Source organism: Mobula hypostoma, chromosome 12, assembly GCF_963921235.1.
Source record: "Mobula hypostoma chromosome 12, sMobHyp1.1, whole genome shotgun sequence".
Taxonomy (NCBI): Eukaryota; Metazoa; Chordata; class Chondrichthyes; order Myliobatiformes; family Myliobatidae; genus Mobula; species Mobula hypostoma.
Window position 1 is genome coordinate 46,410,870 of NC_086108.1, and position 26,036 is coordinate 46,436,905.

Here is a 26,036-nt window from a genome sequence, read left to right on the forward strand (position 1 = left end):
CATCCTTAAGCAAATTTTGTAGGTTTATACCACATCACTAAAATAGAGGTAATACCAAAATCCAGTATTTATGACAAGGATGTTTGGTTCTGGCCCGAGTGCAGAAGGAGAAACGCCGAAGCAGATAAACAGTTCACCGACTTTTAATAAGAAATGCGCAGAATTAAAAGAATAAAAACAATAAACGCGAGGCCAACAGGGCCTTTAACTAAAACTCTCGGATCGAAAGCTAACATCGACAATGCGGCTCGGAACCAGTAACTTAATACGAAATAAATACCGCTCCTTTACAGCGTGAATCTAAATGGTAGTCTTCTTTCCCGGAGCAAGGACTAAGGTGAGCAGGAAGCGTTGACATTGCTGTGGTTTTGGTCAAGTTTCGACAAGACAGAAACGAAAGGAGGGGAGTTAAATAAAACCACAATGAAACACTAATCGACCTCGTTCCGAACACTCCTGCAAGGGCGCACAGACCCCGCGGCAGAGTCCATGGTTGTGACAAAATGTGTACAAATTTACACTATATCAGCGGCCGAAGACTTGTCGGTTTTTTTTTCCAGAATTAACTTCTGGATTGATGGGCCGGAGTATTCGCCGGCAGGCTGGTGGCTGGGTGGAGGAGCGATGATGCTGTCCGGCGGGCAGAGCGGGGCAGCTCACCTCACACTGTAGGGCCGGGGCGTTGTGCACCCGGGCAGGCTGTGGGAGGCTGAGATCGCTGGCGCCGCGGCTGTCCTCGAAAGGTAGAACACTTAAGGTGCTGTGCTAGAGGACCAGCGTGTCTGGCTGATGTAAACGACGATAATGTGAGGAAAATCATGTAAATATTTTAGTGAGCGATCATTCTGAGACTGTGTTGCTTTTTTCGATAGCCTCGTGCAAGCCTAACTCCTGTAATAATCGAGGAGAATGTGTGGAAACTGTCGGATATTACAAATGCCGTTGCGACGAAGGGTTCTACGGTTTGCGGTGTGAATTGGGTGAGTTGTTGAACAGGTGAACATTGTTGAATCTCACTCTAGCTATTGCGTTCAACATTCTGAGGCCTCGAGGGAATCAGACAGTGTGACCCGGGTTCCCTCGAGTTGGAGCTCCAGGTGGACGGCCAAGAGGGAGTGAAGACTGAAGACTGATGTAAAAGAAATAATGGGATACAGAGGAGGATTATTTACCTGATAGAGTTCAGATATCGGGATGATTTCCGTCAGCAACTCAGCCGAACAACAATGAGAAGACTAAATTAGATGCTCGTGGATCGGGGAGGTCAGGGTGAGGAGTAAAAACATCGACTGCTAACATTTATGGAAAACAGACCTCTGGAAGCTGATTAGAAGAGGGTCGGCCAAATCAAATTTGGAATGTGGCAGTGAGGTCATTGGCCAGGTTTTATCAGGAGGGTGGTACCACTTAGACAGTCTTTGTGTTGGAATTGGGAGGTAATCCAATGATGAAACAGCGCGTTCAGGTTATGAATGGTCAGTTTGGTTCTTTGACAGTGAGCAAAACTCTCTAAAACATCTCAAGGCTTATGGCTCCAGTCATCATTGTAGATCTTGAAATCTATGCTTGTCTGGATAAAAATTGTTGATCTGTCCTTGAATAAGATATTAATCTGAATACTTAGATGTTAGATCACAGCAATTTTTTTATCATTGACTTTTATTATTTCATTCCATAACTGATATATTATTGCCATATTTCCTGGCCAGTTAAGCAATGTGACACTTTGAGTGCTCCTGTCCAAGCAAAAATGCTGTGCAACCACCCTCTTGGAAACTTCAGCTTCAACTCCACCTGTGACTTCCACTGCATTCCAGGGTTCACACTGCAAGGGTCACAGAGTCTCCAGTGCACGGCGGCAGGACAGTGGACAGCAGAGACACCCAGCTGTGAAGGTAAAAGATCAAGAATGATCCACCATCAGCAACTTAGACAACCGAGTAAAGAAGAAAGATGCACATTACTCATTCCGTTTGGGTCAGCTTCCTTCATGCTTGTGTTTCAGCTGTAAAGTGTGGAAAACTGGAGATTCCCGAGAAAGGATACATGAACTGCTCTCACCCCCTCAGCGATTTCAGTTACAAGTCAGTGTGTACGTTAAACTGTGATAAAGGATTTCATCTTGGTGGATCAGATAGCATTCAGTGTGGAACATCTGGACAATGGAATGGGCGGAAACCCACCTGTGAAGGTACAATTAGATGAAGTAGAAGTAAATTTTTTTAAATGTGTATAGAAAATTGTACAATTTTATTAGCTTGACTAAACGTGTGCTCAGTTGAAATGTATTCTTCAGCTATGCAGTATACAGATCTGGAGTTTCGTGGACAAGGAATCAGGAATTGCACACATTCAACTGGAGAATTCAATGATAGCTTAACATGTAACCTTTGTAGCAGTGCAAGATCTGAGCTTTGTGAACCAGGCACACAGGAGACCGGAGCTGTGGGAAATTGGACAACACAGTCCCCCACCACTAAACGTACACAAAATTAGGATAACATCTAGAGTTTGTGAAGGCAGAGGTTATCCATTATGTTAATTTAGCCAGCTGTATTGTATACATCTTTAACTATACAATGGATGCCTGGACTGGTCAGGGTTGACCATGGAAGTTACATCCTAGCTGTCAATGTTTGATATGCATGCCTGTACACAGGCCAGGGCAGTACGATATGGAGAGGAAGCTGTTGCCCATGCAGCAGTTTTCCCCTCTCCACACATCTGATGAATCCAAAGGAACAGCAGAGACCGATATAGCTTGGCTTCAGCGCCGTCACAGGAGCTGTCTGTCAGCATTGAACTCAGTGTAGGACTGCCTAAGGACTCCAGCTCTGGAGTTTTCCTAAGGATTTACTCCCAAAGCCTTCACCATAAATGGGTATAGCTGCAAGGCAGCTGAGGTTTGAAATCAGAGTTTTCCTTCAGAGATGAGCTGCCAGCCACGACTGATGAGCCCCATCCGCCCGGTGACTAGTTTTAAGGCACCAGTAACTCGCTTTGCCCCTTCTCCTGTTAGTAGAAACAGTTCCACTGAGCTTAGTAGCTAAGCCATAACTGAAGGTGAAGAGCTGGACTTGGTCGTCAGAGGCTATTTGAGATGCACACCATTGGGAGCATGCATTATCCCACTACCACCCCCAGCTATAACAACCTTAAGGTCCCAAGTGTACAAAACATTCTAAGATAAAAACAAATTGGCAAAAATACTCAGGGTACTGATGAAAAGTTACTGACCCAAAAATATCAACTCAGTTTTTCTTTCTCCACAAGTTTGGTCTTACTTGCTGGATATTTCAAACATCTTGTTTTTTATTTTGAGATTATCAGCATCATCAGAATTTTGCCCTTGCATTATATTTCAGAATGTACATTTCTGTTTTAAAATGTGAAATAGTAACTTTTCCCACAGATTGAAGGGCTGGAAAATAATTTGTTTGCACGAGTTGGTCTCCCTCTATAGAACCCACTTGACATTTACTTTGTTGTGGTAATGCTAAGACACAACAGTGCCACAGTTGGGGGATTTGTTCTGAGGCATTTCACTTGAGAGAACTCAGTACTAACCCTGTAGAAAGTGATCCAGCCCAGATCATGTAAGGAATTATGAAACTACATCCTTGAAATTAATCAAAGTGATTGACATTAGACTGAGCTGCTAACCCTATACTATTAAAAATCCACCAAACTTTCAAGAGTAGTTCAGAAGAGAAGACTGGAGCTCAGCAAGTAATTTAGAAACTAGATAAATAAAAGTCACAGTATATTACAAAGGCACTACTTGAAATGGGGAAGTGACGTGACTACTGTGATACTTGGTTTCAAAGTCTTCAACTACAAGAAATGATTTCACAAGTGGTACAAGTCAAATTGCCTTGATGTAAGGGAACAAAGTACAAAGAATTTCAAAGGTAGTCAGGAGAGTCATGTTAAACCTTTGTGACCAGAACCATGATAATGACCAACTATTAGACTCATTGGTTAAATCATGGTGGAGTCACTTGGTTGGCAAAGTCTTGTCAATCTTGGCCAGTGCAAGCATACAACATAAAATCAACCTTATTGCTGTACATTTCACTGTCTCTAGGAGTCCAAGATGAAGAAGCTTAAATCCTATGGACAAATCTCAGTATTAGTACCTGTTATTAATTAATAATGTACAGGTTATTAATTATTTCAGTTCAATGAAGTGGGCTTATCTGTATGCTATGCGTGATGTTGCATTTTCCTGTGTTCATTCATTCTGTAGTTTTAACACTTTGTTTTGACAGTTCATATCTTTAACAAAATGTGGGAACCACAAAAGGCCACAGTAGCAACTGTGGGAACAGCATTCACACTGCTGCTTCTGTCATTTGTAGTCTGGGGTATTATACGTCGTTATAGAAAAGGTAAGAGTTTTATCAAAAATTCCAAGGTTTATTCTTAAATATTGTTTGCCTACTGTTTTCTCTGTCACTTATGGAACCCAGACAGAAAGATGGATTTGAGCCAAGATGAGATCAGCCACGGAGTTATTAAATGATACAGAACATTTGAGCGGTATTATAGCATCCTTGCGAGGGAATAGCCTGGCCCTTCTCACCAGTGAAAGAAAGAAACAATGAAATCATCAAAATGGTTTGAGGAACTAGTTATTGCATTTTGCTGCTGACGGCGAACAGTCATTGAGACCACTCCTTAATTACCATCCCCTTTGCTCTAAAGGTGACTTCATGTTTTCAGTAGTGGCTGCAAAGACTGGAGAGATTTGCTTCAACTAAAGATTTTCATGACTTGAGGCAATGTATTTGCAAATCAGAGGACTGAGAACATGCTACAAACAAAATACTTGGCTTTCACCAATTTCCATAGATTTAAGTAAAATGAGGGGGTTCATTATAGTCTTGTCAAATGTATCCAACTATTTGTTTGGCTAATTGGATCCACTATGTCTAGCTAGAGACTTGGAATAGCTTGCCTTAGAGTACCAACTAGGAGTGAGGAAGATAGACTATTCTGTGCTGCCATTGTGTACAGCATCAGTGACAGAAGTCTGCAATCAGCTGACTCAGCTGTAATCTGCACAGCAGAATGGACTGTGATGCAGGATGGGAGGATGTAAATGACAACAAAATTAAATTATGTCAGCAATGATAGAGCAACAGCAAACATATCAATTGTGACATTCATTTTCTTTTACAGCAAAACAAGAGAAGAACCCACTTTCAAGGTAATCTTTTGTTTTCAATACCAAGATGGTGATATTTTAGGAGTCTGTGTTGCTGGGAGATACGGTGCCCACAGGTAATTTAGAAACTAGGACATGTGCTGCCTATGATTTTTCAGCCATCAGCAGCAGGACAATGCGGGCAGTCAACTCATGTGATATTCTTCCAAAAGACAAAGAGGTCATAATCCCATTACATTTCTTCAGTAAAAGGAAGGAAAGTGGAGGAAAAAACCTTCAATTCTCTTGTGAAAGATCAAGTAGCATTTCTGCCAGGCCTTTCGTGGCCATGGGATATCCAAAAATGTTATTTGGCAATTAAATACTTCTCACATGTAGCCAAGTGTAGACAGCCAATTTGCTCATTTGAGGGTAAATTTTAGCCAGGACTTAGGGAAAACCCCCAAGTTATTCCTCAAAATATAATAAATCTTTAATCTCTGTCTGAGGATATGTATGATTTTGGATACCCAGAAGGTAGTATCATTCAGTACTGCATTCGAAAGTCTGCAGAGATTTTGTGCTCGCATCTACAAAAGAACTTCACCTACCCATGTGGCTAAAATGAAAAAGCTGCCACTGAGCCGCAGCTGGAAAGCTATCATCCATTCTCTAAATTATTGCAAATATTCCTTCTTGTTCATTGCAGGGCCTTTGCTTCAATAAAAGAATTGCAGCTGATGCGTGTCATCTATAATGCCTACATTACTCACTACAAAATGCTCATTCTCTGACCCAGTTTTGTGGCTGTATATAGAAACATAGAAAACGAACATGTCCTTACCTTAGAAATTACCTAGGGTTACCCATAGCCCTCTATTTTTCTAAGCTCCATGTACCTGTCCAGGAGTCTCTTAAAAGACCCTATCGTATCCACCTCCACCACCGCTGCTGGCAGCCCATTCCACACTCTCACCACTCTCTGCATAAAAGACTTAACACTGACATCTCCTCTGTACCTACTTCCAAGCACCTTAAAACTGTGCCCTTTCATGCTAGCCATTTCAGCCTTGGGAAAAAGCCTCTGATTATCCACACAATCAATGCCTCTCATCGTCTTTTACACTTCTATCAGGTCACCTCTCATCCTCCATCACTCCAAGGAAAAAAGGCCGAGTTCACTCAACCTATTCTCATAAGGCATACTCCCAAAACAGGCAACATCCTTATATTTCTCCTCTGCACCCTATGGTTTCCACATTCTTCCTGTAGTGAGGTGACCAGAACTGAGCACAGCACAGTGGGGTCTGACCAGGGCCCTATATAGCTGCAACATTACCTCTCAGCTCTTAAACTCAACCCCATGATTGATGAAGGCCAATGCATCGTATGCATTCTTAACCACAGAGTCAGCCTGTGCAGCAGCTTTGAGTGTCCTATGGACTCTGACCCCACGATCCTCTCATCCTCCACACTGCCAAGAGTCTTACCATTAATACTATATTCTGCCATCATATTTGACCTACCAAAATGAACCACCTCACACTTATCTGGGTTGAACTCCATCTGCCACTTCTCAGCCCAGATTTGCATCCTATCAATGTCCTGCAGTAACCTCTGACAGCCCTCTACACTTATCCACAACACCCCCAACCTTTGTGTCATCAGCAAATTTACTAACCCATCCCTCCACTTCCTCATCCAGGTCATTTATAAAAATCACAAAGAGTAGGGGTCCCAGAACAGATCCCTGAGGCACACCACTGGTGACCGACCTCCATGCAGAATATGACCCACCTACAACCACTCTTTGCCTTCTATGGGCAAGCCAATGTCCCCTTGGATCCCATGCCTCCTTACTTTCTCAATAAGCCTTGCATGGGGTACCTTGTCAAATGCCTTACTGAAATCCACATACACCACATCTACTGTTCTTCCTTCATCAATGTGTTTAGTCACATCCTCAAAAAATTCAATCAGGCTCGTAAGGCACGAACTGCCTTTGACAAAGCCGTGCTGACTATTCCTAATCATATTATGCCTCTCCAAATGTTCATAAATCCTGCCTCTCAGGATCTTCTTCATCAGCTTACCAACCACTGAAGTAACACTCGCATGCCTGATAAGAATATGTGAAAAAGTGTTTGCAAATTTCATGACAGTCTCAGTTAAATGCATTTGGGGTCCCTGAATTATAAATAGAAGAATAAACTATAAGAAGAAGCAAATAGTTTTACAAACTTTTATAGAACACACGTTTGGCTACAAATGGAGTATTATATCCAGTTCCAGGCCTAAACTTTTGGAATGATATGAGGCTTCAGATAGGGTGGATTACAGAGAGTTTGTAAGAGATTCCAGGGATGAGAGATTATAAGTTATTTGTTTAAAATAGAAAATCTGGAGGTGTATGGGGTTCGAATGGGGTAATGAAAGAAATTGGAGAAAATGTGCCTATTGGCAGAAAGCTTTAAAAAACAAGGAATGTAGGATGAGGGTGATTGGAAAAACAACCTGAAGGCAAGTTTTTTTATGGATTGAACAGTTAGGATTTGGAACACAGAGTGCCACTGGCAGCTTCCATTGTAACATTCAAAAGCTAGGTGATAAGGTATCTGAAATAATTTACAGGGCTACAAGAAGATGGATGTGGGATTAGCAGGATTGCTCTTGAATGGAGTTGAAGGATGGAATGGCCTCCTCTCCCATTTTGTGATTCTATTCAGTGAATCATCCTTTTTGCATCCTGGTTTGCTATATACTGTATACAGTTATTCTAAACTGAGATTTGCTCTTTAGACCGCTTGATGTCAACAATCAGCATTGGAATAGGAAATAACTATTTCGCAGGGACTTTCCCACTTTTGAGGGCAGTTTTTATTGTGATCAGAAACATGTTATTGCTATCATTGACCTGAAAATACAAAGTAACACATAATATAGGTAGGAGTCATTTTAAAACAAAGAAACAGTGTTATATGTAAATCCTTTTGGTGTATGTCAACTCTTGCATATTCATTACAAGCATATGCTCAACTTCAAATATTTCACTTTTATGTACAGAAATGAAGACAATTTGGAAAGAACTACAGTTTAATTGTGGGATGCTTTAGATTGCTGAATTACCTTTGAGTGTATAATGAAAAAATCAGTAGCATCAATGACTTCTGAAAACTGATAAGACACAAAGAGTGTTTCATGAGACCTCACATCGCATTGAAACTGTATGGAAGTAGACTCAACATGATACCAAAAATTGACAATGATTTAAGCTTGGAAGTCCAAGACAGTTTTTTGAAGACTAGTACCAATCCTGAAAACAAACAATGAATCCCATCCATCATTAAATTAACTCTAATGAGACGGTGGAAATCTTCAGTAAGAAATTCTATAAGATTGCTCCAGAACCTTCATGCCTACTGCCAATGTGCCTTGATAAAAATAAAAATTTTAAAATGCATATAACGAAAGAAGGAAGCAACCAAATTACTTCTCAATAATATCATTGATCCAAAGCTACTGTACCTTTTAAAATTGTATAATTTAAATTTTGTGTTAATTAGAGACTCACAAGGGAATAATTGTGGGGTTTATGAATACTTCACTCTTTCATGAGGCAAATGATTTATAAGAACCCAACTCTAGTTCGGCAGAAGAACAACAAAGGATACTTTCTAGATAGGGGGTTTGAAACATATTGTTGCATTTCAGCACTTAAACATAAATACATTGAGATCATACCCTGCATCCCAGGGACAGCATGTTCAGTAAGTTATTCCTCCAGCACCAAGTATTGTTCACATTCAGTAATAATTGATTCATATGAAGATAGTACATGTAAGAACAACAAAATGTTGCATTACATGATCTGTTCTGGCAAACAGCTCAAAAACACATGATTAAGAATATAGTACTGTGTTATATTTTGATGGTTCTTCTATTAGAAAACATGTTATCAATGTTATAGCAGAGATTGGTCTAAGTTACATTTTTATATTGGATATGGCATATCACAGAATAGTACTAACACAAATTTCAGGCGTTTGAGATTGTGCCAGCTGGTAATATAATAGTCACAGTAAAACTTAGCCCAGTTTGAGTTTTAATGCAGCTCATATATGCAATGTCAAGACACCACCAGCTATCTGTTAATGCTGGGAAAGTGAGATGTTGTAAGAACAAAAAGGGAGTAAATACCGAAACAGAAATTCACCAACAGAAAACCAGAGTTTAGAGTCACTCATTTTACATCATATACACTAGTAACATTTGATGTGTTGAAGCACTGAAAAATATATCACAATAGTTAAAATATAATAAAAATTAAACAATAGCAAGAATGAACAGAACAGAAAACTGTAATAGCTCATTTGAGAATCCCTAAAAATATAAAAAAATATTAATAACTCCTAAAAGGTTTCCTCTAGCAATTGGCACGTGGGAGGAAGCCTCCATCTATACCTCTTATAATTCTATAAACCTCTATAACAAATCCCCTCAGTTTTCTATGCTCCATAGAAAACAATCCAATTTTGTTCAACCTTTCCTAAGAGCTAATACTATTCAATTCTGGCAATATCTCCTCTTTACACTCTCCAAAACCTCCTCATCCTTCCTGTAATGGGGAAGACTAAAACTGCACACAATACTTGAAATGTGGCCTAACCCAAGTTTAATTCAGACTTATACTCAAAGCCCTGGCTGATGAAAGCAATAACGCCATACAGCACCTTTACCATACTACCTACTTGTGAGTTGGTGATCTTGCAGCAGCCATTAATGTTTGTCTCAGTGTGTGTCCCTGGGAAGAGCGTGTGGAACACAGAGGTTCAGTGGAAGAGACATTGTGGTGACACCCTTGTCGTAAAACCATCAGTTGTGGAATAAGAGTGGGTAATGTTGGTGCTTTGAGGGGAGGCGTTGAGGAGCTCGAACATTTTGATCCACTTGGGATTTGGCACACTTAGGGATACTTAAGGATGCCATTAAATCGCGAGTTTGCAAAAGAAAATTATGAGAATGGTACTGAGATGACAGAGCTTGAGTTTTAAGGAAAGGCTGGATGGCTGGGACTTTTTCCCCTGGAAAAAGGTGTCTAAGGGGTGACTTGATAGACCTTTCTAAAACCCTGCTAAAATGGACATAGAGAAGATGACTAGTGGACTACTGGTGGCGAGTCCAAAACTAGAAGACATAGGTTAAAGTGATTTAAGAAGGACTTGAGGGGCAAGTTTTCACACAGGCGATTTGCAGTATATAGAATGTAGGTGGTAGGGGCGGATACAATGGCAACATTTAAAAGATATTTGGACAGGTATCTGGATAGGGATGGTTTAGAAGGATAAGGGCCAAGTGCAAGCAAAAGAGACCAGCTCAGTGTAACTTGGTTGGCATGGATGAGTTGGGCCAAAACGCCTGCTTCTGCACTGCATAACCCTTTGACCTTGAGGTTCTTTGACATACCCTCCTGAGAAACACATAATCAGCAAAGGCGGAAGTAGTATAAAATGCCTGTTCCCAAATAAAAGCTGCATCCATCCCAATCCAAACAGAATAATAAAATGCCCATCACAATACTGAATACTATGGGACAAATGGATCACCTTGGTTAACTCCTCTTATGATAGGGATGGGTCCAATCTTGGTCCTGCTATTTTCAATAAAAATAAACAGATTCGTACATAGGTCTGAAAAGAGATGGACAAACTAGACATCAATCCCCATCCTACCTGAAGCTTTGAGAATTACTGATGGCTATTGTATTAATAAAAGCAATTGCTAAGTCAAATGTTCCTAAGAATGCAATGTTAAAGCTTTATAAGACATTGATCAAACCACCCTGGAGTATTTTGGGTCCCTTATCTAAGGACGTACTGGCATCGGAGAAGGTCCAGAGGAGTTTCATAAGAAGAACCTCAGGAATGAAAGGGTTAATGTACGAGGAATGTTTGATGGCTCTGGCCTGTACTCCTTGGAGTTTAGAAGAATGAGGGATCTCATTGAGACCTATTGAGTATTGAAACACCTAGAAAGACTGGACATAGGGAGGATGTTTCCTATAGTGGGGGAGTCTAGGACCAGGGGGCACAGCCTCAGAATACAAGGATGTCTCTTTAGAACAGAAATGAGGAATTTCTTTAGCCAGAGGGTAGTGAAGCTGTGGAATTCATTGCCACATGCAGCTGTGTAGGCCAAATCATCAGATATATTTAAAGCAGAGATTGATAGGTCCTTGTCTTATGGTCTAAATCCTTATGAATCATATTGGTCTCTGTTATTGTTATTAAAATGGGATTACTATTATAACTGGGAATGGCCATCTACACATCCTTTTTGCCCTAAATTGAGGGTGATCGCTTGGCCAATTGTTTGCCACAATTCTCAACAATACAGGATGAAAATATAGTAGTGATGGGTTATCAATTACTAACCTTTTTAAATTAAATTGGATCATCTGACTTGGAATGAGGACCATGAGGCTGTTTTAAATATTGGATAGACTTGAGCTGCATCTAACCTAACAGTATACATATTGGTTAACACAATGATGTCCATTTTGCAAACCTTGCTCAGAGGACACTGATTGGGCCAGCAGCAGCATTCTTCTTAAAAATATAAATAGTATTTAAAACCTTGGATGTGGTAAAATCCTTTATAAGGATTTAAATATCTGCTTTGTTATTGAATACAGCAAAATAAGATTTAAAATGCTCCTCCAGGCTTTCTATACTAATGGGATTATCCACCTCAGATAAAACATTCATTAGCTGCCTTACTAAACCTTTCCTAACCTTCTTGTACAAAGTTTGAAACTGCCGTATCTTATCTTAGCAAACAAATTGCTAGGAAATGTGTTTCCTCAAAGTATCACCAAGGAAAATCCAGTCAGTTTCACATCACCACTCTGATTCTACAGGCCTGCAACTACTTACACATAATTAAGGAAAACTACTCAATTAATTACATTGTTTAACAACTAATATTTTGTGCTTTTTTTCCTTTTACCCAATCATCTTACACCAATGCATCTTTGTACTAAATTTTCAAACAACGGAAACAAATCCTCTTCTAAACCCATCATGATTTTGGGTATCAAGTATCCTTAGTTTTTACTGAACCCAGTATTTTCCTGGTATCTATAGCTCCTTAGCCCTGACACCATTCAACTGAAGCTATTCTATACAATTTCTAAAGTCATTTTACCCTTCTTAATAGCTGAACCACAATTTGAGACGATCATCCAGCTGATACTGAGCTGTGATAAATTTAGGTAACCACTGCTCCCAGGTTTTTGTACTGTTTCCCTCTTTACAAAGTGGAATCCTAGCTCCTTTGTTAACTAACTTCTAATATCTCTAAACTCCCTCTTCGTACCACGTTTAACATGCTGGCATTTACCTTATGTTGTTTCTCTGCATTCCTCCTGCCAAAATTTAACACTGGTATTTTCCTTTATCAGCAAGTGCCTCTAGCCTGTCTGAAGGTCAATTCCCTTCAATTTTATGCCAACTTCAAATCTCAAAATCCTGTTTTCATCCACTCCATCACTGTTCTCTATTGTCCACCAGTCCAAAAGATCATTCCCTCTACGGTTTCCCCCGATATTTTAAGTCCTTCCTGTTTCTGCATATCAGATGAAAATTCATCACCACAGTATGTGTAAATGCATCAAATAGTCTGATTAGATGAATATTGTCAGAGTATTCTATCAACAACATTCAATGGTGGATAAGTTTCCTTACCAGTGTAATTTCTTGAAATACTGTATTTATTAATTTATCATTAAGTACCAACTTAATTATTCAACACTATTCCTATTTTATGTTTTTATTCGTATCAGTAAAAGGAATTATATTTTATGTTGGTGTATTTTTTTTTAGCTTTTTCAGTAAGTAAAATAGGAACATACCATGGGATGCTGGTGGTTGTTAACATCTTGGGAATGATCTGGATGTATTCCTCATAATATATGTCAGTTAAATTGTATACCATGACCTCGTGTTGTATTGAGCAAACATTATTCAAATAATTCATAAAGCTTCTTGTGTTTACATATATATGCTAACTATAATTTTTATTCTAAAAATAAATCAGATTTAAACAAGCATTCATTATATAGTGTAGAACAATCTATGAAATATTTGAAATGTAATGGAAAACATACAATATAAAGCCTTTTTTAGTCAACATAATCCAAATTTCAACAAGCCATGCTGCTAAAATCCATTTTTACACATTTTTACAGCCTACAAGACTTTACTTGTGTAATTGCATGTTACAAATATAAATACTAAATATGTGGCTTTAGTTAATTGCTTCAACATGTAATCTAACATTTAAGAAATTATTTTCATTGTCATTATTTATACTCTGAATTAGTATGTCCTGACGAATAGAATTGTATACTGTAAAATTAAAATGTCAATGTTTTGTTGTAACTCTCTACCCATTAAAACTTTTAACACAATTTATATTTAATTTTGTGACATAACTTATTTATTGAAAATGTACCTCTCACCAACTAAACGTCAAACCAATTTGGTATCAGGTGCTGGCTCTGGATCAGTAACAGCACTCTACTCTGGGTCACGAGGTGGCAGTCGAAGTATACAATCCTGGCCATGGAGTGCCATCTAGTGGATATGTTGTTAAAATAGATGGGATGAAGAAAGATTACTGTATTTTATTTCTTTAAATTTCCAATGTAACTTCTGAGTGAGATGCTGCATTTGTGAAGTTAAAGGTTTCTGTTAATAGTATAATATCCTTTAAACAAAACAGCGTCTCCTATTGATTCTGGAGTGGATAGTGGGTATGAAAATGGACTTTACATCCTGAAATGGAAGTGAGGTTTTGCAGGAGCTGGGCAACATTTAGTTCTTTGGAAGATCCTGATTACTTCATGATAGGGGCAGCCTCACCGTATTTTTTTTTAAATTTTTGTTCTTTGCGTTGATTTTAATCTTTGGTCATGCAAACCTATCCATATGAAAGTTATCAAGAGCTAGATGAAACCATTGGACTTTCAGGGATATTTCAATTGTTCTTGGTGCATTAAATAAAATGGCTTGCAGTACAATAGCAGATATTTAGATATATTTGCAAGGAATATGATAACCACCTTAAGTTATTGCGGCATTCCTCAGGTTCTGCAGCTTAGATTCAGATGGAACAAGGATAAAATTTTCCTCCATTCAGTGAGTTTTTCAGATACAATCCACTGGATGTACTATTCAACTATTCACATTTTCCACACTCATGAGATTTAAATGTTTCATTTCATCAACTCGATTCTTGTGAATCTGGAAAGCAGGAGTCACCCAACGTCCACAGGAACACTGATCACCGTACCAGTTGAAAGATCCCAGCTTGCAGTTGCATTTTGGGCAGAGCAACTGAAAAACAGCAAAATTTTAAAAAGAAATTAAATCAATAATATACATTTTATCTTCCATTTAATTGACAAGAGACAATATGCCATAGGCAGGATTCAGCCATTGGGAAACATTTCCTATTGTTTACATAGAAAGGATGAATGGATTTCTATTGTAGGACCATCTTTGTCATTAGTACAGTAGCCCAATGTAAAATAGTTTACCTATTCAATTTGATATTATGTACTTACCTTCAGAACTATTTTAAACTGGTTTCGGTGGTCGTTTAGGCTATTTTTCTATTCTAGACTCTCGCATACTAGAACAATCCTTCTAAAAGGACCCACTTTTAAAATTTCAACTCTTCCCTTCTGAATCTTCTCCTCCACTGCTTCACATACTTCATGTTTATGCTGACAGAGCAAACAATTTAGCAACAGAATTTGGGCAGCGCCAGCAACCACCGATTAGACCTCAATTCCCTCCACTCCTGCAAAGAGCCTATACATTTTCTCCTTGACATTTGCTTTTCTTCTGGGTGCTGCAGTTCCTTTCACATTCCAAAGGCCAACAGTTTGGATTAGTAAATTGTGGGCATCCCAGCAAAATCCTCATTGATTGATTTGATGCAAATGTCGCACTTCTCTGTATTTTTTGATGTTTCTATGTACGTGTGCCAAATAAATCTTTCAATTTTGCCAGTGGGGACAATGTCTTAGAAATTATATTCAACAAAAACTGGTTTTATACAGATCATTACAATCAAAAATATTCCAGGTACTTCAATGAAACTTTGATTTTTGTTGTTTACTCATCCAAGCAATACTGCAGTGACACCAGAGAAGTGTTTAATTCTATTAGCCTTCCCTCAAAGTTAAAGAGTAGAAAAATGTCAATATGAAGCACTCTCTTAACTTTCTGACACTTGAATAAGGGATTCTTACAGGAATTGCATCGGAATGGGTGGACTATCTGTTGGTTAAGGCAAGTATGGAAACAATTTAAGACTGCACATTCATGTTAACTGGGTATCTGCTTGAAGAAATGGTCAATAGGAGCTGGGGAAGGGCTGTGAAATCTGTTAGCCATGTCTCTCTCCACTTTATCAGCAAAAGGGACTGACAATGGCAAGTACAGTAAAATGGGATGACAAATAGTTATACAGGGTCGTGGGTACTGATAAATCTAAGTTGTTGAGTACTCTGACCACAAACTTGCTGATGCAACTTTGTGTAGTATCTTTGTGCTATTACGCTTGGAAAGTGTGAATATCAAAGGAGGAGTGGGGAGGGGGAAGAGCATTCTGTTAACTTGGGCACCAACCAGTTAGCGTGGGGTGATTAGGTGCAGGTTTGGTACAATATTGTGCCGGTGAAATGCAGCAGAAGTAAATAACCAGACTCTCTGGTCTTTGTTCCTCACATGGTTGCAGGCGGTTAATCAATAAAGCTAATTCCCATTTCAATGTTTACTGACAGTTTTTGCTAAGTGTTCACAAAATGTTAAGGAACACTCAAGAATGACAGGGTTTGAGTTCTGCCACGGCCTCTGACCAGAATGACATTAAGTTATTTTGTTGTGGCAGCAGATTTCTTGAAGCTTTTTGGTGGAAGTTTGCATGTGAGAGGTAACAGTGGTCAGTCAAGACGACATGTTATCTTCCTGTTCAAAAATAACCTTACTGAAAGCTGAAGGTAATTCAGCTCTTAGTAATAAATTCAGGTAAATAAATACTGAAGCATAATAGCATAAACATACTGTTGTGGTGACCCACTTTCTACACAAGCAAACCGGCTCACAAAATAGCCCACTCACGGGGAGAGACCTTTGTAATGCACCTCTGACGTCATTTCCGCCCGGAGAGAGCTGGAAGGGAACTGCTTAAAAGCCAGTGCCGTAGTCTCGAGTGCTACATACAGACTGCATGTCGTTATTTCTAGCTCTGTGTGTAACACATCGCTACACTGTCATTTGATTCCCACTACCAGCAGACTATTTTAGATATTTTAATACCCACAAAAATAGACTTAACAAACATACTTATCTATTACATCCCTTACTTAGTTCAAGCGACTACCTAATTAGTTTTACTTACCTACATTAACCTGGCCTTCATGATGAAAAACATTTTTAAATGGTTAAATGTTGATATTTCACAGAGGAATATTCTTCATTTATCCACTTTGATTTTACTTTTTTGCATCAAGAGTCACAATGAAGTTATTTGATCAATGCAATCCTGTTACAGACATCCCACCCTGCAAAAACTCATTTCAGGGAGGTAGCACCATCAATTTGCGAGAGACTTCTGGGAGAGGTGTGATGTCTGCAATAGAGTAGCTCCTTAGCAGTTAGCCAGCTAGTTTAAATAACGTTAGCTATGCTAATGAATGAATGACACCTGTTAAACTCACCTCAACATGTCTTTTACAGACTTAACCCACCATGGGCAATAGAAAAGTCGCTGTTGCAAACAGTGCAGTGAGCAGCACTGTCATTATTTTGACCCCTATTAGGCAGGGGTACACTTTAGTGTAGTCTGGGGTGACGTACGTTTTATTTTTTTTTGGAACACTCTGCCACTCTGACTTTTTTTAGAACTCTCTCGCACTTGCTCTCGCACTCTCTCTCTATCGCGCGCGCTCTCTCGCTCGTGGTCGCTCTCACTCGTGCTTGCTTTCTCTTTCTTGCTCTCGCTCTCTCTCTTGCTCTCATTCTTGTTCTCTCTCTCTCGCGCTTGCTTTCTCACTCTCTTGCACTTTCTCTCTTGCTCTTGCTTTCTCGCTCTCTCTCTCGCGCTTTCTCTCTTGCTCTTGCTTTCTCGCTCTCGCGCACACTCTCTCGCTCTCATGGTCGCTCTCACTCGTGCTCGCTCTCTCGCGCTTGCTTTCTTGCTCTTGCTCTCTCTCACGCATTCTCTCACGCTCGCTCTCAAAAAAATCAATTTCTGGGAAATTGTATATAATTTGCGGGCATCAGGGAGCCACTATTAATTTGCGGGAGACTCCCGGACCTTCCGGGAGAGGTGGGATGTCTGCTGTTATATTAATGAAAAAATACTGGATATACTTTTGAGATGTAGAGTTTAACCTATGCTGAAAATTGATTGAACTAAACTAAATTGAGTGTTATACACAGTGTGGTATTTTTCTTTCAGTTGCATACACCTTGAAATTTAGGAAACCTACAATATAACCAAGAGTCAATTTCACTTGGACTTAGATATCTGTCTCCGATAGCACTATCTATACTAATTTACCTGTCCATCCAAAACACCAAGTAGTGAAGGCTCCATCCACTGCACAGGTTCAATGAAATATGATGTACATCTAGTCTGATTGCACCTCTGGCTTTGAGACAACCTCTTGTGAGCAAATGCTGTTGCTCCAGTTCCAGGTTCATGAGTCAAACTGCTTGAGCCACGAAATAAACAACGCCTAAAATTATATTTAAAAGAGGAAACCTTACAATGAAAATCTACATACTTGACACTGAAAATGAATTATAAAACAGCTGCACAAATGAAAATTTCAAGGAGATTGTGAACTGCTGGATTTGTAGCTTTAGTACATCTCCATCAAAACATTATTTTCACTCACAGGATTGGATGAAAAAGAAGAAAGAGGCTCATTTAGAACATAAAGACTGGTCTGGCTCAATTGAACATTATGAATACTTACAGGCAGTAATTATTATGCAATTCATACAAGTACATAGGAAAAGATTATGTAAATTGGCAAAACTATGCCACCTGGACTTCAATATAGGTAAATGCACTGTAATCTAATGATGAAATGCTAAATGGAACTCAAGGAGCTTTAACAGTCCCTACAAAATGTCAGTTACAAAAAATAAAATCAAAGTCTCAGATTACAAGCAGTTGTGCTGCAGCTGTTAAAAGGATTGGTTAAACCACAGCTGGAGGTCTGGGCACTGCACCTTATAACATTTTAATGGGTTTAGAGAGACCACAGTGAAGATCTACCCGAATGATAAATGCTAGATTAATATTAGTGCAATGTTTCAGGAGAGAATGTCTATGTACTAATGTTGGTAGAACTTTGGAACCACTTCAACAACTGAGTGCTGACATTTTAAAATCTAAGATTGACAGGGTTCTGTTACCCAGTTTACTAAGGCATTTTGGCATATATCTGTCAGGAACCCAATGAATGTTGATAGAAGCTCACTAAAGGTGTTAATGGCCTAAAACCAAGCAATGCTGTTTAACTATCGTCTACAGAAAGAATTGCACTCACCTACACTTTCGGCACCTGTAGATTGCTTCACTAGTTTTCCCAAGACTTATGGGATCCAATGCAAATAATTCCCTCGGTAAATGCGGCAGCTCTACATGTATAGATAAAAAGGTATTTGCAAGCAATTCAAATCATTTTCTTGTACATACATAGAAATTAATAATGACATTAAGCTGAAATGGTATGTTACATAGATCATAAAAAGTAATTTCATTTTTGTGTAGATATATTAAAAATACACTTAGACCATGATCACCCAGGATTTAAACTGCCACTTGGTGAGAAAGGATCAGATAACACAATTCTCATAAATCCGTAATTTGTAAAACAAGATCTCAAATTAATCTTCTTTCCTTATTTGATTAAATTTTACTGAAGCCACTAGGTGAAATAAATCGTACTGTAAAAAAGGGCTCAATAACTACGCATAGAGGTCTTGAGAATTTTGTTTTGAAATTAATAAAATATTACTCAGGTAAATGGCAAAGTGTATAATAATAATGTTCGAAAACATTACAGTGTTGAAGGAATCGATGAAGTCCAGAAAAATGCTTGGTGCAAAACTACAGGTGTCGTGAAGCAATAAACTAAATGTAAATTAGAAAGCAAAAATCTCTTTCATTACACATAATGAGTTCACATACAGCTGGTACCTTTTATACATTCAAAGAAAGCTGATAAAACAATTGCGTATTCAGCAAAAATAGCAAATTTGAGATAAGAAATGGAAAATAATTGAGTGAAAATTCATATCATAAGGTGGATTTGCATAGCAGTTTCTGTACTTATCCTGCCAGTATGAGATTACCTGGGTACTTCTCAGTGACTTTCTGAAGTCGATACTGTTTGTAATCAGCACTTGTTAAATCCACTTTGCAGCCCATCGCTTCATACAGCTTCAGTTGCTTCACAAACTCATCATTTATCCTAAAAGCAAAAACAAAGTATTTTATAAGTTTCCCCTTTAAAAGACTATAATTAATTAAAATAGTGACATGCGATCCTATCTACACCAACCTTACCTGATGTCCGGTTTAATGGCTTTAAGTTTACCATATGCCTCTTCAAAACTCAGGTTATCGGTTTTCATTATAAACGCAGTTACCACAGCAGCGCTTCTGCTGACTCCTGCATGACTGTGAAATAAAATAGTTTACTAATAACTTTGAAAATCTTCTCTCCAAGATCACACATTCAAAAGTTCAATTCTACATCTTCCTTAAGTCAATCTAAATAATAATGTTGTGCTGCTGAATACAAGTAATATAAAATGAAACCTTGATTCTTTTTCCCAGGAAATCAGCAAATAATCCAGAATATGGACCGGCATAGGAATAACGTAGTCCCAGTAATACGTCTATAGCACAATTACCCAATTAATTGCATTGGAGGTAAGAATGATGACCAAGTAGAGCGTGTTGGTAGCTGCAGGTTGCAAGTCTGAATAGAAGCAATTAAAAATAAACCTGAGTATTTCTGCAGATGCTGGCAATCCAAAGCAACACACATAAAATGCTGGAGGAACAGCAGGTCAGGCAGCATCTATGGAAATGAATAGACAGTCGACATTTCGGGCCAAGACCCTTTATGAGGACTGAGAAGGAAGGGGAGGATGCCAGAATAAAGAGACGGGGGTGGGGGGGGGGTACAGGATGGAGGCTAGCTGGAAGGTGATAGAGAAATCCAGGTGGGTGGGAAAGGTCAAGGGCTGGAGAAGATGGAATCTGATAGGAGAGGAGTGTGGACCATAGGAGAAAGGAAAGGAGGGGAGCGGGAGCGGGGTTGGGGGGGGGGAACCAGTAGCCAGGTGAGAAGAGGTAAAAGGTCATAGTGGAGAATGGGGGGGGGGGATTTTTTCCTACCAGAAATTGATATTCATGCCATCAGGCTGGGGGCTACCCAGACAGAAAAAACAATAATTTAGGTTGGGGGCTACCCAGATGGAATAAATAATAATGAAAATAATGCCAGAAGATGAAAGTCTCCAAAGTAATTCAATTCAGTCTCTGTCACTTGGCTTATAATTTCACTAATTCACGTCTCTTTCTTTAGCTCCCAGTATGAGCTGGGGAACCAGCGTGAGTGGGTTACATGGGTGGGGCAGGGAGTTCCATTTGCACGCTGGGCAAGTGGCTGTAACTGGGCTCAGAATTGGAACAGAGGTTGTGGAATGAGAGTAGTTTTATATTTATTGACACCAGATATACTGTAAAAGTTATTACACTACAGAATCATTTCAGAAAGCAATGGAAGTGCATTGGGAAATCTAACGGGAGAAAATCTACTTGTTTTGTCCCAACAAAGTTACAAATGCCCAATGATCAGAATTTTAGTCAAATGAACAGATTAAGTACGTAACAAAATTGCATTTATCAACCTGGATGGCACTGATTCTAGCTTGTATACATTTTTGAGTATTTTTAATATCTACAGAGCACGATGTTTCATCTGAAGCTGCTATCCATTAGTGATGGGAAGAAACCTGCCCAATAAAAATGATTTAACTTTTATCATTGAACTTGGGAAGTGCTTTGCTCATCACAAAGCAGAAAAACTGCATCAACGGGATCAATTCAGTGAGACCGCCGTTTACTATTTCTCACAATAACATTTTTAGCAACATGATTGTGACTGAAGTTGTAAAAACTTTTGCACCGCAAGGAAATCCTTTATTAAAACTTTTCATAGGGATGAAACGTTTGAATAATGCATCTTGAACGCTCCTTATTCGTTTGCAGCAAATATGCCTAAAATATAATTTCCGATGCAAGGAATGGAGCATAGAGTCTATTTATGGAGAAATGCAGCCAGCAGTGGATGCACCGCTATACCACATCAAGCCGGAAAGCTGTTGCATGAAGAGTCGCCGTACCAATGCACCAACACTGCGGCGCCCGCTGCAGCATGTGCCTGCTGCACAAAGCCCACACACTCGTCCAGGAAGCTGAGCAGGTCGGTGGAAGGCTCGTCCAGCGCCTGCACGAATTTCGCGCAAACGTTCCCCATAGGCGGGGGCTCCTGCGAGTCGACGGTGAGTACATGAGAAATGCCGCGGTCCGACAGGCTCTGAGACTGGGCCACATCACTGGCAGCTCCCAGGAACAGGCCGCTCCTCACCAAGATCATGTCCGCAGAAAGAGACGCACGCCGGCCCGGTGATGTCATTGCGTACCGTGACGCCATACGTTGACTGTGCGTACAGAGGGGCACGCGCGGAGTTGGTGGATATCAACTCTGGAGGGGACCTTTCGGGCCAGAACTCCTCAACAGGACCTCAACCTGAAACGTCAACTGTTTATTTCCTTCCATAGACACTGACTGACAAAACGTTGGAGAAACTCAGCAGGCCGGGCAGCATCAACGGAAAAGAGTAAACAGTCGACGTTTGGGGCCAAGACCCTTCATCAGGAATGGGGGAAAAAGAGGATGAGAAGTTAGGGCAAGGAGATTGGGGGAAGGGGAGGACGAAGTACAAGGCGGTAGGTAATGAGTGGAACTGGGAGGGGTGAAGTAAAGAGCTGGGAAATTGGTAGATGAAAGAGACAAAGGGTTGGAGAAGGGGGAATCTGATACGAGAGGGTAGAAGACCATGGAAGAAAAGGAAGGAGGAGGAGCACCAGAGGGAGGTGATGGGCAGGTCAGGAGATGAAGTGAGAGAGGCAAACAAGAATGGGAATGGTGAAGGTGGAGGGGCAATTACCGGAAGTTTGAGAAATCGATGTTCACGCCATCAGGTTGGAGGCTACCCAGACGGAACACAAGGTGTTACTCCTCCTCATGCATGGCCTCATTGCAGCAGTACGGGAGGCCATGGACTGACATGTTGGAATGGAAATGGGAAGTAGAATTTATGCTTTAGGGACTGCTCCCCACGTGACTCCGTTGTTCATTTATCCCTCCCCACTGATTTCCCTCCTGGTATTTATCCCTGCAAGAAGAACAGGTTCCATACCTGCCCCTACACCTTCTCCCTCACTCCTACTCAGATTCCCAAACTGCCCGTCCAGGTGAGGCGACACCTCGTTTGTGGGTCTATTGGGGTCATCTACTGCATCCCGTGCTCCTGGTGTGGCCTCCTGTAAATCAGTGAGACCAGACGTAGATTGGGAGACCACTTCAGCAAGAGCTACGCTCTGCCTGTCAGAAGAAACGGGATCTCCCAGTGGCTGCCCATTTCAATTCTATTTCCTATTTCCATTCCAACGTAAGACCATAAGACATAGGAGCAGAATTAGGCCATTTGGCCCATCAGGTCTGCTCCACCATTCAGTCATGGCTGATCCTTTCTTCCCCTCCTCAGCCCCACTCCCCATAACATTTGATGCCGTGTCCAATCAAGAACCATTCAGTCTCTGCCTTAAATACACCCGATGACTGAGCCTCCACATCCGCCTGTGGTAACAAATTCCACAAATTCACCACCCTTTAGCTAAAGAAATTTGTCCACATCTCTGTTTTAAATGGACACCCCTCTATCCTGAGGCTGTGCCCTCTTGTCCTAGACTCCTCCACCATGGGAAACATCCTTTCCATATCTACTCTAGATCTTTCATCATTCGAAAGGTTTCAATGAGATCTCCCCTCATCTTTCTAAATTCCAGTGAGTACAGACCCAGAGCCATCAAATATTCCTCGTATAATAACCCTTTCATTCCTGGAATCATCCTTGTGAACTTCCTCTGAACCTTCTCTAATGCCAGCACATCTTTTCTAAGATCAGGAGCCCAAAACTGTTCACAGTATTGAAGGTGAGGCCTCACCAGTGTCTTATAAATCCTCATCATTACATCCCTTGCTCTTGTATTCTAGACATCTTGAAATGAATGCTAACATTGCATTTGCCTTCCTCACCACTGACTCAACCTGCAAGTTAACCTTTAGGGTGTTCTGCACAAGGACTCCCAAGTCCCTTTGCATCTCAAATTTTTGTATCTTCTCCCCGTTTAGAAAATAGTTTGCCCATTTATTTCTACTACCAAAGTGCATGACCATGCATTTCATTTGCCACTTTCTTGACCATTCTCATAATTTGACTAAGTCCTTCTGCAGCCTACCTGTTTCCTCAACACTAGCTGCACCTCCATCAATCTTCATATCACCTGCAAACTTGGCAACAACGCCATCTATTCCATCATCTCAATCATTGATATACAGCATAAAAAGAAGCAGTCTCAACACCGACCCCTGCAGAACACCACTATCACTGGGCAACCAGACAAGGATCCTTTTATTCCCACTTGCTATCTCCTACTAATCAGCCAATGCTCTAACCATGCCAGTGACTTTTCTGTAATACCATGGGCTTTTAACTTGATATGCAATCTCACGTATGGCACCTTGTCAAAGGCCTTCTGAAAGTCCAAACATACAACATCCACTGCACCCCCTTTATCTATCCTACTTGCAATCTCCTTAAAGAGTTCCAACAGGTTCATCAGGCAAGCTTTTCCCTTATGGAAACCATGCTGACTTTGTCCTATCTTGTCCTCTGTCACCAAGTACTCCATAGCTTCCTCCTTAGTGATCGAATCCAACATCTTCCCAACCACTGAGCTCAGGCCAACTGGTCTATAATTTCTTTTCTGCTGCCTTCCTCCTTTCTTAAAGAGTGCAATTTTCCAGTCCTCCAGAACCATTCCAGAGTCCAATGATTTTTTGAAAGATCATCACTAATGCCTCCACAATTTCTACCACTACCTCTTTCAGAACTCTGGGGTGCAGTTCATCTGATCCGAGTGACTTATGTACCTTTAGGTCTTTCAGCTTTTTGAGGACCTTCTTCCTTGTAATAGTAATGGAACTCACTTCTCTTCCCTCACATCCTTCAACATCTGGCACAATGCTAGTGAATTCCACAGTAAAGACTGATGCAAAGTACTCATTTAGTTTATCTGTCATCTCCTTGTCCCCCATTATTATTTCTCTGACCACATTTTTTCTAGCAATCCTATATCCACTCTCATCTCTCTTTTATTATACTTGATACTTTCTTTTACATACTTGAAAAAGCTTTTACTGTTGTAACGCACTGTAAGGTTTCACTGCTAATATAAAGGCCTCTCTGTAATGTTTCACTTCTAAGGTAATGGTTTCTCTGTAGCAGCAATGTTTGGGTAATGACTAGAGATAACGGAGGCTTTGGAATGTATGCTAGCCATGTTGTTCTTTCTTGTGGGTCTGGAAGCAGGGATTTTGCGGTCTTTTGTCCGAGAGAAGACGGGGATAGAAAGAGTTGGTAGATTGCTGGACGGAGTGGACTCGGAGGGAGGGTCCGAGGGTCAGCAACACTCAGAGGAGGTCAATGGGGGTCAAATGGACCATTCCGTTCACTCCAACGTGCACTTTAGACTGTTTCATTAAAATGGGCCCGTTTTCTTTTTATTTTCTTTACTAACCCTATAGTCAGAATAAGATTTAGAAAGTTCAACTGTTAAGTTGCATATGGTGTACTGTCTGATATTTTGCGGTGCGGATTTGTAACCGGGCCACACATCACGTAGCATCCACACAAATGAGATTGCTCAGTTTGGCCGGGTCAGAGGCTGTATGGTGGCCGAACCTCAGGCTTACACTATCCATTTAGATTTTGTTTGCTAGCTTGCTTCATATTTTATCTTTTCCCTCAAATGATCCTTTTAGTTGCTCTCTGTAGGTTTTTAAAAGTTTCCCGATCTTCTATCTTCCTGCTAACTTTTGCTTTGTTGTATGTCCTGTCTTGCTTTTACATTAGCTTTGACTTCCCTTGTCAGCCACAGTTGTACTATTCTGCCATTTGAGTATTTCTTCATTTTTGGAATACATCTATCCTGTACCTTTTTTACTGTCCATCCAATCCTGAGTCCCTTCACTCTGGTTCCCAGCCCCTTGCCATATTAGTTTAAACTCCCCCCAACAGCTCTAACAAACCTGCCCACGAGAATATTGGTCTCCCTCGGGTTCAGGTGAAACCCATCACTTCTGTACAGTTCATTCCTCCCCCAGAAAAGATTCCAATGATCCAAGAACCTGAAGCTCTGCCCCTGCACCAGCTTCTCAGCCACGCATTAAACTGCCAAATCATCCTGATTCTACCCTCGCTGGCGCGTGACACAGGCAGCAATCCGGAAATCACTACCCTGGAGGTCCTGCTTCTCAGTTTTCTGCCTAGCTCTCTAAATTCTCTTTTCAGGACCTCTTTGCTTTTCCTTCCTATGTCATTGGTACCAATATGTACCACAACATCCGGCTGCTCTCCCTCTCCCTCCAAAATGTCAG

The 26,036-nt window shown here is 40.3% G+C and overlaps 2 protein-coding genes and 1 long non-coding RNA gene across 5 annotated transcripts in view; 1 reads left to right on the top strand and 2 right to left on the bottom strand.

Moving 5' to 3' along the window:
- LOC134354768 (uncharacterized) overlaps positions 1–1,852 on the bottom strand; it is a 44,298-nt gene extending 42,446 nt beyond the window's left edge. Inside the window, exon 1 of the long non-coding RNA XR_010019888.1 lies at positions 1,173–1,852. This is a non-coding gene — a long non-coding RNA (uncharacterized LOC134354768). The remainder of the gene's footprint in view (positions 1–1,172) is intronic.
- On the top strand, positions 591–8,347 carry LOC134354767 (E-selectin-like). The gene is made up of 6 exons (XM_063063998.1): positions 591–980; positions 1,710–1,895; positions 2,006–2,191; positions 4,272–4,391; positions 5,185–5,212; positions 8,213–8,347. The coding sequence occupies exons 2-6, from the start codon at positions 1,751–1,753 to the stop codon at positions 8,244–8,246; spliced, it is 513 nt and encodes a 170-aa protein (XP_062920068.1). The 5' UTR covers positions 591–980; positions 1,710–1,750; the 3' UTR covers positions 8,247–8,347.
- Positions 1,865–21,918, bottom strand: dusp12 (dual specificity phosphatase 12). 3 transcript variants are annotated; one of them, XR_010019887.1, is made up of 7 exons: positions 21,655–21,918; positions 19,805–19,918; positions 19,591–19,709; positions 18,783–18,873; positions 17,783–17,960; positions 14,271–14,544; positions 1,865–1,887 (listed from the first exon to the last, which is right to left on the bottom strand). XR_010019887.1 is itself a non-coding variant. In XM_063063996.1 (6 exons), exons 1-6 carry the CDS (start codon positions 21,906–21,908, stop codon positions 14,383–14,385), a joined length of 918 nt encoding a protein of 305 aa, XP_062920066.1. In that variant the 5' UTR covers positions 21,909–21,918; the 3' UTR covers positions 7,232–14,382. The 3 variants fall into 3 exon arrangements, 1 of the variants encoding a protein (XP_062920066.1); XR_010019886.1 differs by lacking the exon at positions 1,865–1,887 and adding an exon at positions 1,894–2,183; XM_063063996.1 differs by lacking the exon at positions 1,865–1,887 and having other exon boundaries at positions 7,232–14,544.
- Between the last annotated feature and the right edge of the window lie 4,118 nt (positions 21,919–26,036).